The 12,901-nt window shown below is 34.1% G+C and overlaps 5 protein-coding genes and 2 pseudogenes across 7 annotated transcripts, besides 1 other annotated feature; 2 read left to right on the forward strand and 5 right to left on the reverse strand.

The window, feature by feature from the left end:
• Positions 1–1,218: 1,218 nt before the first annotated feature.
• TVAGG3_0954510 (uncharacterized protein) lies at positions 1,219–1,584 on the reverse strand (the record flags this gene model as incomplete). Its single annotated transcript, XM_051253314.1, has 1 exon — positions 1,219–1,584. One exon carries the CDS (start codon positions 1,582–1,584, stop codon positions 1,219–1,221), a length of 366 nt encoding a protein of 121 aa, XP_051078888.1.
• A 1,043-nt stretch (positions 1,585–2,627) lies between these two features.
• Positions 2,628–12,901: part of a mobile genetic element that runs on past the window's edge.
• Positions 3,010–3,567, forward strand: TVAGG3_0954530 (organellar and viral DNA polymerase type B; the record flags this gene model as incomplete). Its single annotated transcript, XM_051253315.1, has 1 exon — positions 3,010–3,567. The coding sequence occupies one exon, from the start codon at positions 3,010–3,012 to the stop codon at positions 3,565–3,567; it is 558 nt and encodes a 185-aa protein (XP_051078889.1).
• Positions 4,790–5,499, forward strand: TVAGG3_0954540 (annotated as a pseudogene). The gene has a single exon. A coding segment is annotated over exon 1 (710 nt).
• On the reverse strand, positions 7,824–8,581 carry TVAGG3_0954550 (annotated as a pseudogene). Its single transcript has one exon. A coding segment is annotated over exon 1 (758 nt).
• TVAGG3_0954560 (uncharacterized protein) lies at positions 8,611–8,742 on the reverse strand (the record flags this gene model as incomplete). The annotated part of the gene is made up of 1 exon (XM_051253316.1): positions 8,611–8,742. One exon carries the CDS (start codon positions 8,740–8,742, stop codon positions 8,611–8,613), a length of 132 nt encoding a protein of 43 aa, XP_051078890.1.
• Positions 10,328–10,738, reverse strand: TVAGG3_0954570 (protein of unknown function, DUF4106 family; the record flags this gene model as incomplete). Its single annotated transcript, XM_051253317.1, has 1 exon — positions 10,328–10,738. One exon carries the CDS (start codon positions 10,736–10,738, stop codon positions 10,328–10,330), a length of 411 nt encoding a protein of 136 aa, XP_051078891.1.
• TVAGG3_0954580 (protein of unknown function, DUF4106 family) lies at positions 12,083–12,802 on the reverse strand (the record flags this gene model as incomplete). The annotated part of the gene is made up of 1 exon (XM_051253318.1): positions 12,083–12,802. One exon carries the CDS (start codon positions 12,800–12,802, stop codon positions 12,083–12,085), a length of 720 nt encoding a protein of 239 aa, XP_051078892.1.

Genomic DNA, 12,901 nt, shown 5'->3' on the forward strand with positions numbered 1-12,901 from the left:
TTGCGGGCACGACACTAGAGATGAACAATTGAAATACAGACTATGACGGCTTAGTTTGAGTTTACTACTAGAGCGAGAACAAGATCTTTTCTACTTTTATACGCGGCGGTAAACTATAGGAAATACAGATATTACTAAGCGGGCTATGCTTATGTAATACACTAGAGACTACAGATGGAAAATTCGTTCAAATACTCTTCCTAACAAATTCAAGAGCTAATGGCCATACCGATTTAACAATTATTTATTTTACATAATTAAAATGTCATGTTGAAAAACAAAGAACAACAATAGCAAGTACAAACGTTAGACTATATCTTTACAATGCTGGTAGACTATTTCAGATGAAGAATTTCACTTCGCAGCATAACAGGGTTTACTATCCCAATTCGTTTGGCTCAAAGTTCTTCAGATCAACAGCAATAGCGATTGAGAAGCAGTTTTGTTTCAATAGAACTAACGCATTTATGGTCGCGAGTATATTTTCGAATGGCGAGTATAAAGGTTTGATGGTTATAGACAAATTTGACGGAAATGGATCTTTACAGTTCGTTCAGACGAGAAGTTCTTGAGAACCTTTAAATGACTTTCAACTCAAATGAACAAATATTATGGATTTCAAAAAAAACGACTCTTAGCTAAAATGAACATACTATCTGAAAACTAGAATATGACAGATGAACTCCACCGTTTCATTTCAAGATTTGAAGACTTAAGCCTCCAAGAGATACGAGAGTTTTTATTTTGGGTAGACAGAACGTTTGGGCACCAATTTCTTCGGTTACTAAACCAGATACACAATTACCACCAGATGGGTCCATTAAATTAACTTCCACCAGCAGATTTTGATGTTTATAGAAAACGTTCTTGACCTCAAAATGTTATTTTCATGCAAGTTTCAGTTAAAGAATAGTTTTCTATGTATTGGTAAGGACTTTTATGACTTTGCTTCTAAATTCTACGAACCATCTAGTAACAGTTTCTCTGACTTTCAAGTTTGGTTCACAACAAATGGTGTGCAACATATTATTCCATTGTACTATGACTTTTATCTCGAATTGTCTTTCATATATAACTACGGAAAAGTGCTGAAAAAGTATTGAATGTGAAGATATTAGAAAATAACATTTTTTCTAACATCGTAGAAAACTCATGAAAACAATTTATTTTTGACACTTTCACAAAAAACATAAAAAAAGTGAAGTTAAAATGAGATGTTTACTGAACTGGTTGGATGCCGCCTTCTGAAGTTATGTAGAACGGCTGACCCGAGAAGTGGAACAGTGCTCTGAGAATTTGTATAATTCGTGGAATTGGACTCTCTCTGTTTGGAAGTTGTATCCATGGGCGCTTTGCAAAGAACTTGAGAAGAGCTTCTTTCTTCATCTCCTTTATGTCGTCTACAGGAGTGTTTTCTGGTATTTGAATTGGAATTCCGGTTTCAATTTCGATTTTCAGCGCACCTCTTCCAGACAACCAGAAGCCGAGGGACTTGTTGGCTTTGTCCTTGCCCAAGTACTGCTTAACAACTTCATTTATCTCTATAAGGTAAATTGCCTCATCTAATGGCTCGATGTTGTCCATTGTACTGTTTCAGAACTAGTCTTGTACTTTTTCAGAACAAGACTTGTACTGTTTCAGAACAAGACTTGTACTGTTTCAGAACAATACTTGTACTTTTCAGAACAATACTTGTACTTTTTCAGAACAAGACTTGAACTTTTTCAGAACAAATTTCCCGTAAAAGCTCTCAATTTGTGAGAAAAATTTTCTGTTTCAGAACAATACTTGTACTGTTTCAGAACAATACTTGTACTGTTTCAGAACAATACTTGTACTGTTTCAGAACAATACTTGTACTGTTTCAGAACAATACTTGTACTGCTTCAGAACAATACTTGTACTGTTTCAGAACAATACTTGTACTGTTTCAGAACAATACTTGTACTGTTTCAGAACAATACTTGTACTGTTTCAGAACAATACTTGTACTGTTTCAGAACAATACTTGTACTGTTTCAGAACAATGTCCGACGTACCACCAACCGAGTCCATTCCCAAACCAGAGGAACCTAAAGAACCACAATTCCAATTCCAATCTCAGTCCAAGAGAGACCAAGACTTCGAAGAAGGTCTGAACCGCTTACGCAAAGAGTATGCTACAGCTCCAATTGAGAGAAAGTTGTTCCCGGACCAAAAAATATAATTTAGGTGAAGAGGTGAGATTTCACCTCTTTTTTCACCTGTTTTTTCACCCTCTTGAATTTTCATGAATTTCCTTAAGATAGAAAAAATAAAGTTAGTTTTATACAAAATTCATGCAGGAAATTCTTGAGTTTTGGTTGAAAGAATACGGTGGAGCCAAAAGTGGCTCGACCTCAAAACAAGCATTTTATGAGCTTACTAAGGGCGTTATGAATGAATTCAAAGGTATTTACATACATCCTGACCTCGTTCATTTTGTTGCTGAATTCAGCAAAAATAATGTTTAGGTGAAGAGGTGAGATTTCACCTCTTTTTTCACCTGTTTTTTCACCCTCTTGAATTTTCATGAATTTCCTTAAGATAGAAAAAATAAAGTTAGTTTTATTTTTATTTATTTTTTTATTTTGTATGTAAGAACAGAAATGTCAACAATCGGCACAACAACAATTCAAACAACAACAGCACCAAACTCGTTAGTCATGAATCCAACATCTATGTTAGTAGAAATGAAAAGCTTCATTCCTTCTTCATATACTTTCGAAACAGAAATACAAAGAATAAAGCAAGAACTTTTAACAAGTAATTTAGACTGTAGTGCGAAAGATGAAACAAATGAACAGTATCTTTATGAAATGCAGGACCTCATCGACCATTTGCCTAAACTACCTGAAATCCAACAACAAAAGCTCACTATTCCTGAATTCGACGAAATTGAAGTCAAAGCAACTGACTCAGTAGAAATAAAGAAGTTCATACGAAAAGGTAAATTATGAATTCCTTGGTTTTCATTGCAACCATAAAGTTATGGACAAAGATTGCGACATGTTATATAAGAACATCTCTGACATATATAAATCTGGGGAGTTTAAGACATACGACAACTTTGTTTCATTAGCTGCAAAATGTGTATGGCAGATAAGAGATAAAGATAGAAGAGGTAAGGTATGGAATGAACAGATAAAACCAACTGCTTCAGATTTAAAGAAAACCATTGACGCCTTGGTTGTTTTAGCAGGTAAGGTTTCAGAATATAACGCAAAAATGAACCCGCAATGTTCTAAATGTAAAGCGGCAATAAGAAAATATAACTACTCAGTCAAAGAGATAGAAAGAATGAGAAACGACTATGCAGACTTAAAGAAAGAAGCAGAGAAGCCGGTAGAAAATAAAATGGACATGTTAGAATTTCTGAACAAAAACTATCCAACTGCTGACGATTTCCTTCTATCTGACGTCAAGAAGAAGTATAAAGAAACTTTCGGCATTGTTAAAACATTCGATGTACTAAAAGAAGAAATAGAAGCTACGAAATTGTTTAGGATTTCAAATATACATCGTACAATTCATGTAAAACGCTTATAAAATAACTGGGGTGAAAAATTAGGTGAAAAAACAGGTGAAATCTCACCTCTTCACCTAAAATATATTTTTGCTGAATTCAGCAACAAAATTCTGAGTAAAATAATTTTTAGGGCTTGTGTCAAACCGTTGAGTTTTCACAAAATTTAAAAAATAACGTTTACCATGTAAAACGCTTATAAAATAACTGGGGTAGAAATGAGGTGAAAAAACAGGTGAAATCTCACCTCTTCACCTAAATTATATTTTTGCTGAAAAATGACCAAAAATCATGAATTTCCTCATATGCTTGCTTCCCTCGGAAAACCGAGAGAAGAGATTCCGTACGAAAATCGCAAGAATTTGGCTCCTGGTTTGAAAGGATATTATGTACATAGACTTTTAGTAAATGCTGTAGCAATGTGGGCTTCACCTAAATTATATTTTTGCTGAATTCAGCACAAAAATCATGAATTTTCATAAGATAGAAAAAATAAAGTTAGTTTTTTATAAAATATTTTTTTATTTTGTATGTAAAGACAGATATGTCAAACATTGAGTTTGAAACAGTTAGAAAGATAGACAATGACACCAAAGTGGTTAGAATAGGTGATTTAAACGTAAGATACTCAAAGAAATACAACAAATATTCTTTGTCAGACATTATAACACCATCTGGAAAGAAAACAAAGGACTGGGTTAGAATTGCTTCTACTCAGAAAATTTTGACAAGAAATCCTGAGCTTATGATATCGGTAAGATTCTATGGAACTACAGCATATCTCATCGACAAAAGTCTTATACCAATAGTTTTGTTATGGTTAGACCCAGTTGTTGGATATAACTTCATAACATATGGTTCATTCGATACGGAACGTTGCAGTGAAGGCTTACTTTACATCGTTCAGAAACCGAAGGACTTCAATACAAAGAGATATAAGATAGGAAGAACATATAATATAACTCAAAGATATGACAGTACAGTCAATAGAGTCAAGGTTGTGTTTTGTTAATGATATGAGAGCTGCAGAAACAGAACTACTTGAAAAGTTTGAGAAAATGTATGGTGCTCCCATAAAAGGTAAAGAAACGTTTGAAGTAGATGAGATAGATAAAGCTATAAAATTATTTGACGAAGTTGCTGAAAAATACATGTAAAGCGTTTATTTTTGGTCTTTTGTGAAAGTCAGAAAATAACGCTAATTTTTTTCTAACAAATTTTTTTATTTTGTATGTAAAGACAGATATGTCAACAACAGAGAACACAACAACAGTTATAGTCCATGAAGCTATAAATGAAGAATACGAGTGGGTTCAGTTTAACAAACAACTCCGTCTCATTCGTTCGGTCAAAGACGATATGTACCAAATGCAAAGTATTTTGACAGCATGTTATGCTCCAGATACTAAGCTTCCTAAAGACTGGTTTAGGAACCAAAGCACACAAGAACTTTTGAGCGAAGCACAGCGAGACATACTTTTTTCTGAAAACGGTGAAGAACAGCGAGTAGGTAAAAAAACCCAGTCGCCAAAACTCTATGAAAATCGTGAAAAATTGCCAAACGGTTTGAGAGGATATTATGTACATAGACTTCTTGTAAATGCTGTTGCAATGTGGGCTTCGCCTCGTTATGCTTGGTATATTTACAGACTTCTTGACGAAATTCATAGACAAGAACGTGAAGAGATGGAAAACAAGCTTGAAGCAAAAGACAAAAGCATCAGAAAAGAATACCACGTTCGGTACCAAAAAGGAAAGGAAAAGAACTATAAGTATATGATTTATACTGAAGAATGGAAAATGAAGAAGATAAAGATATGGTTATGTTGCATTTAGTCAGAAGAAACAACAAAAGCTTTTACGACCTTGCTAAGATTTACAAATCTGACAGAAATTGGTTCTATCGCGAAAACTTACCGATTTCAATGACCCCAAATGAAGATGTGAAACAAATAGTTCATTTACTCTTTATTTTTATTGACTTTTTACAATTTGAACTTTGTTTGCGTAGATATGAATTCTGAAAGAAGTATGAGGGTCTTGTATGACTTTGTACTTCTCCCATAGTTCATGTCTGTCAAACTTACCTGCCATGGACTCTTTCATAAGTTCCATGAAATCGTCTTCGGACAATCCGGGGAAAAGTATTATGTCAGTAAGTATTCTTTTAACATCCTTACTTAAACTCTTGGCTGTCTGTACACAAATGACAACTGAAATGTTAAAGTGTCTGAGCTTCTTAAGAATTCGACACATATCTTGTTCTCTGTTCTTTAACAAAGGATGAGAGGCGAAATCATCTAAGATAGAAGACACCTATGAGGGTAAGTCTTCCAATCGTAAGATTGCAATTTCTTCGAAATGTATTCTATCTCTTTCTGTTTGTTTCTGAAGTGTTTCTTCTCTAATATTCTCTGCATTTCCTCATTTGGGTCTTTAAACTTCGAATTTATATACTCATTTATAGCATTATACTTCAAAAACTCTTCTTTGGTACTTCTTTATCCAATCTAACAACTCAGTATCCTTTATACATACTAACTTAGACTTCTTTATAATATCTTTGAACAAATTGACGGTTTGGTCAAATTGACCAGAAGTACTACAAATAACAACTAACTCATAGAATGGGTTCTTCTCATCTAGTTCTTGTTGTTGTGCAGCCATTTTAAGATAAGTGAAAGTCTTACCAGACCCAAGTGGTGCAATTAGACCTGTTATACCATTCTGAGCAAATAAGAACTTGTCATGTATAGGCTTTATCTGAGCATTTTCTAACTTCCTCTTGTTCTTGTTTAAAACATTCTCAAATTTCTTGTCAATGTCAGCAAACTTTTTTCTAACATATTTTTAGAAAAATTAAAATTTTTATCTTTTAGAAAATGTCTAGCGATTTCGCTATTTATATTCGAGACAAGCTTTTCGACAGCAAAACATCTATCGACCATAAAATCTTACACAGTGTAAACAAGAAAGGTGAATTTGTTCTAAAGTTCTGTTTCTGGGAATATGACAAGAACCATAAAACATTAAGCAGAACAGTCTTAAAATTTGTCAATGACAGACTTGTTGACAGAGATGACGCCGATTGGAAAGATGAAGTCCAACAAAAGTTCTTAGAATGCAAAGAAGACACATGCGCTGTTCTTGAAGATGAAATAGAAAACAGAATAGATGAGCTATTAAAGGACAAAGAACTTTTACATAAATATGGTTGCGCCAAATTTAACATAACTCCACCAGAAAAGAAGAAGAGAGAAAAAGAGAAAAGAAAGTAGAAGAAGAGAAGAAAGAACCTGAACCAGTTCCAGAGAAAAAGAAATTTGACATGTAAAAATAAAATTTTATTTTTAGAACATTTCTGGGTCAATGTCAATGTTCTCTTCCTCTTTAGGAGTAAACACTGGCTTAGACTCTAAAATCTTTTTACCCAATTTACCTTGAACTTCTACAACTTTAGACTCATAATATTCATAGTCGTCTGTCTTCTTTGGTTCATAAGGTATAACAAGTTTGTATGCTTTGCCTTCTTTAAGGTTTGAGAACCTTCTGTCAAAACTTTCTTGACTGTAACAAACCTTCTATGTCTAAGTCTTCAAATTTCGCACCATTTTTAGTCACAATAGCAAACTTAACTGGTTCGATGTTCCAAACTTTGCTGAATGAAGACTTTTTCAAAATGGTAGAAGTAAACATTCAAATATGTGAATGGGTCTAGTTCTTCTTTAAGTCCTGACATGTACTTATTTACTGAGATGAATTTTGCCATCTTTTCTATCGGATAAAAAAATATTTTTTTTAAATTTACTCAGAAAAATTTTTCTTTGTATATACACCATTCTGAACATCTAAAAGACTTTTGACATTTGCCAAGAATGTACGTTTAGAAGCTGCCATATAACCATATTCTTGACAATATTGTTTATATTCATCATATAAAGACTTTTCATCTAAACACTCAAAGTCGCTTTCTTCTATGAACAGTTCATATACACTCTTGTTTGCTTCTAACAATGTTTGTCTCTCTTCTGTATGTGGAATTTGTCTTGGATTGAACTTAGAAATATCTAATGTCATGAAATATGAGAACAAGTGGTTGTAAAGTCAGATGTCAAAGTTTCTGCAAAGTCGTCAAAATATTCTGTATCTTGCATATGAGGATCTGACGTTCTGACAACTACATATCTTCTGTCAGAACTTTCTAACTTCATCGGAACAGCATTGTTTGAAACCATAATGAAGTTTTGCAACATTTTCACAAAACTCTTTGGTCTTTATACTTTCTTTCAACAACTCCAACTTTGTCTGTTATAAGACTCTTCAAAGCATCTGAGTTCAAAACTTTTGTTGTATCTATACTTTGAAGTTCATTGCAAACTATAAGTTTCATATTCTCTATTGAGGAGTTAAACTTGCCACAGATGTTTTCTAAGTTTGTCATATTAGGGTTCGAATAACCTTCGAACAGTTTGCACAAAATATCTGTAAAGAAAGTATTCTTACCAGTCCTTGTTTTCCAATTATAATGAGAGCAGTTTCATTTTTAGCACTTGGATGTTGTAAGATGTTTGCAAACCAACATAAGATATACTCATAAACCTTTTCGTTTCCATTGCATATAATTTCTTTGACATGGTCTAACCAAGCTTTATAATATTTTCTTTCCATTCTACTTGTTCGTATTTATATCCAGTGAAGATAGAATAGAAGTTTGGAGAAGGTGTATAAAACTTTATACACGAACTGAAAATCTTCTAACTTTGACAATAAGATATCCCAAGCATCTAACATCTTCATGCCAACTTGTACGACTTTTATTTTCTTAAGTTTCTGTCTACATTCTTGTTCTGAAACTATTGTCGCTTTAGGTTTGTTAAAGACTACATCCCATTCTTTCATGACATAACATTCTGGGGCAGAGTCAACATAAATGACTAAACGTTTCAAATTCTCGACTGCTTTGTTATAGTCTCTAAATGGACACATATTTCTGAATGCTTGGAAGTCATAAAAATCTGAAACATCTATTCTGTACATTTTTATAAGAATAAAAAAATAATATTTTTTTATTCTTGACTTTGTTGTTCTTGAGCTATTTGTTGCATTTGTTGTTCTTGAGCTATTTGTTGTTGAAGTTGTTCTTGTAATACAATACTTTCACCAGTTGCATCTTCCAATTCGAAACTTTCTGCTGTCATTGACAAATACATAGGACATAAAAGTTTTACAGGAACAAAGTTTGCGTCAACTAATGTCAACGTTATACTTGCCAAAGTGTTTGAGTTCACTAAGGTTGAAAATTCTGCATTCGAATGAACAATAGGCAAACCAGCAGAGAAAGTATTGTTTATACGCATAAGTATCTTTTGGTCATAATAGTTTCTGTCGACATTCGAATAACACTTTGAACCTAAGTTTGAAACAATATATAAGATTGGTGTGCTTAATGTCAATGGAATAGACATTCCTTGTATGACACCTTTTCCTGTTATAGGAAACTGTTGGTAGTAAAACCAGATATAAGTTTTGTATTATAGCTCATATCGTTTATAGTAAACTCAGTCGGACATCCAAACATAATGAAACCTGCTCTAGTGCAGCACATGTTACACCCGTACTTAAAGTATTAAATAAGTCAACAAAACCTGTTGGTGGTATATCTGAGTAAGTATCTTCAAAGGAGTATTTTTTACCATTCACAACAATAAAGTCTTCTGATGTCAAAAGAGCAAAACAGGCTTTAGTCGTCATTGTGTTTAAGGTTAGTTTACAATACCGTCCTTGAGGACTTTGTAAGTTTGTTGTTATAGAATTATATGACTCAGGGTTTTTAGTCGTAATAGTATAAACCATTATGTCTTCTGCCATTTACTTAGCAAATAAATTTTAATGAAATGTTGTGGTCGTCAAATATTTTATAACGTCTGGGAAACTATATTTTAAGTTCAACGTTTCACCTCCTTTCATAACGTATATCTTGTCAATGACATTATATGAAACACCACAGCAACTAATATCGGGTTCTATTTCTTTGATGTTTATATCGTCTGCCTCTGTCAAAAGTTTCAATAGTTCTTTCAAAACTTCATGAGGTGCAATGACATATGAGTTCACTTTTACAGGGTTGTGTTCGACCAAGTTTAACATTATACTTAAAGCTTGACAAATCTTCTCCTGAGTTTGAAGTTTGTCTTTCAGTTGTTGGTAGTCGTTTCGAATATCTGCAACAGAACTTAAGTCTCTGCTAACTTCAGGATATGTTGGTTCTTTTACAGGAACAATTGTTATACCATCTTCGTCTTCGTATGGTTTCCCCACTTCAACATCTCTGTCTTTGACATTTGACAACAACACTTTGACTGTTTGTTTGAGTTGGTGAATTTAACTTCACATCTGCCACCGCCATTAAACCTTTTGAAACACTTACGCTTCTATTTTTCGGAAATGACATTTTACTTAGAATAAAAAGATGGACGTATTCGGATATCTTATTGAATTGAAGCAGAACAAAGTTTATACTCACAAACAATACAAATACATTGACAGAATAGTTCTTTACACAAACAATGGAAAATGTTATAGAATAGCAGTCTTTGCTGAACCAAAATATTTTCATAAAGCAAAGAAAGTTGGTATAACTGAAATGGTGAAAGTTCTTGAAGCAGACAAAAATATAACTTCAAAACTGACCGATATTACTAAAGGAAAGTTTATAATACAATTATTATGTCAAAACTGGCGTACTGTCAATATTTGACGGAGAGAAGTCAGTTCAAGAACAACTTACTGACCTGCTGCCAAAATCTGCTCGATGGAAGCTGTCGTTATGCCAATCTGAGGAGCCCCAGCAGGTTTCATCGAACGAATCTTCAAAAGAGCATCTTCCGTGAAAAGTGCTATTGGTTTTGTAAACTTCTTTGCTCTCAATTCATCTGGACCGTCTCTGTCACCAGTATATTGTATTTGAACTGTACCAACAGTTGAAATACCACCCATAAAGTCTTCTGAGTCAGCAAATGGAATGCCAAGCCAAAAGTTTGAACGGTCTCCATTTGTATATTGAGTTTTTTGACCTCCTGTATGAGTCCATACTTTCACATATGGCATAATAGAACTTTGCATTTCAGGGTTAATGGTTGTTGTGAAGTTGTTGTTAAAGTTCATAGCATCTAATGTCAAGTTGTATGACCTCATATCCTCAACTGTAGAATATTCTTCTCTTGGATAATATTTGCCATCTATGTTTATATGATATTTAATACCGGGGTTGTAGAAACAAGAATAGTCATTTATAGTTCGTCTGAACAGTACAAACATAGTATCTGCATGTTTCATTGCAGTTGTTAAAGCAATATCTGTTCTTGCACCTGGGTCAGCACTTTGGTTTCCAACTTCACCTGCAAAGTCTTTGACAGATATTTGGTGTATAGGGAACATAAGTGGAACTGCAATATATTTGGCAGCTAAAGCATTTGAAATATCTGGGTCCAACATATAGACTGCAAGTCTGCTTTCTATTCTCTTGCATTCAAATTTTTCGCATGTAAACTTAACTGGGTCCCAAGCAGTTCCAGCAGCATTGAAATAATAGTTTACTTCATTGTTGAGGTTTGAGAAACCAAAGTCTAAGTCAACTTTGTCTTTGCAAAAGTCACAGAACTTGGCTCCACCAGTTCCAGCTACAGTAATGCTGAATGGGTCTTGTGTTGGTGCAATGACTAAGTTATTTTGCTTGGAGTAAGTTCGATAGAAATTTTTCCTGCACAGTTTGGCAAGTATCTTAAAACCTGAAGATGAGGAAAGATGACAAAGGAACTCTAAGTTTCAGTTTTACTTTGGTTACTGCTGCAGCAGTTTGTCCAGAAAGGTTAACATAAACTCCTGGAACGTTAGGGTCAAGTCTTCTTATTTCTCAATAGTTGCATACTGGTCTGTTTGTTCTCTAGCTTGTGGTTGTACTGAGTTTCTCAAAGCGAACCATTCATAGTTTGCCCATGTTACTGTTTGAACTAAGTCAGAGTTAGAATATATCTTATATCCCATGAAAACTTCTGGAGCATATTGGTATCCGACATAGAAAATTCCATTGCAACCTTTCTTGTCAGACAACTTGGCAGAAGGTTTTATTTCAATGTCTTGTTCCACGTATAAAGAATGAGTTGTCAATAGAAATAATATGAAACCTGTCGCAAGCAATATCTACTGTTGTTGAAGAACCTTCTCCAAACTCACCTACGTTTCCATAAGAAACAGCAGTTGTATATTCGTAAGTTCCAGGAACTATTTCTGACCTTCTAATGGCATTGTCGCATTCGTTATACCATTCGGAAACATTTCCGTTCATGGCATCCAAAACTGTTGGCGTTATATTCTGAGCGGCGTACATTTCATATGGGTAAAAATATAGAATAGTTGGATTTATGTGTCATAATAGAACCCACTCGACCAAGCTTTACTTTCTTCCTGACTGAGTTTTTAACTCTTCTTTTTCCTTCATTGCCACTACTTTCACTAGATGAAGTTACTTCTTCACTACTTTCACTTTGTTCTACTCTTCTTCTTTGGTGTCGCTTTTGGTAACTTGCCCTCTGCTTCAAGTTGTTGCATCTTTGCCTCATGTTCACCTAGTATGTTGTAAATTTCCCATGTCCTTTTTGCCTTTGGGCTCTGGTCGCCCATCTCAGGTAACCTATATCCTAGAAAGATTTTGTCATAGTTTGTATTTGAGTCTTCGCGTATTGTTTGCATGACTCTTTCCTGAGTTTCCGGTTCAAGCTCTTCAAACAGAGCTTGTCCATATGGAATAAGCTCGTTTCCAAATATATGTTTTTGTAGCCATTCTGGTTTTCTTTCCATGTTACCAATAATATCTTTTGTGAATGGGAAAGCTTTTACCCAATGTTTCAGTCTTGCGTCATTTATTTCTGTAGTTGGTTTTATTTTGTCAAGGAACATGTTTTTCAATACTAACATTTCATTTGGTACTGTCCATTTGAGTTTTCTTAAATATTCATCCCTTCTCAGTTCATTGTCTGCAAAGTAAGTTTTTATGACATTTTGCAAACTTTCGTTTGCAAGGTCATGTACAATAGGTTCTCTTCCTTCTCTCTCCCTAACTTTCTTTCTAAACTCTTCACCAAATATACCATCTCTATGGTTCTGTGTAGTTCTTTGAGATAAATGTTCTAGAACGTCAGGTGTTATATTTCCATCAGCCATGTTCATTTCATACTGGTCCAAAATATCTGCATGTTTCATATCTTTCAATGGCATTAAAGCCGCGCTGAAAATACCAGCTATATCTGGTTCACCATTCACTTCCATTGCGTCTACAACTTCTTGGAATTGAGGTTGTAA

Source organism: Trichomonas vaginalis, chromosome I (genome assembly GCF_026262505.1).
Source record: "Trichomonas vaginalis G3 chromosome I, whole genome shotgun sequence".
NCBI classification, from domain to species: domain Eukaryota; phylum Parabasalia; order Trichomonadida; family Trichomonadidae; genus Trichomonas; species Trichomonas vaginalis.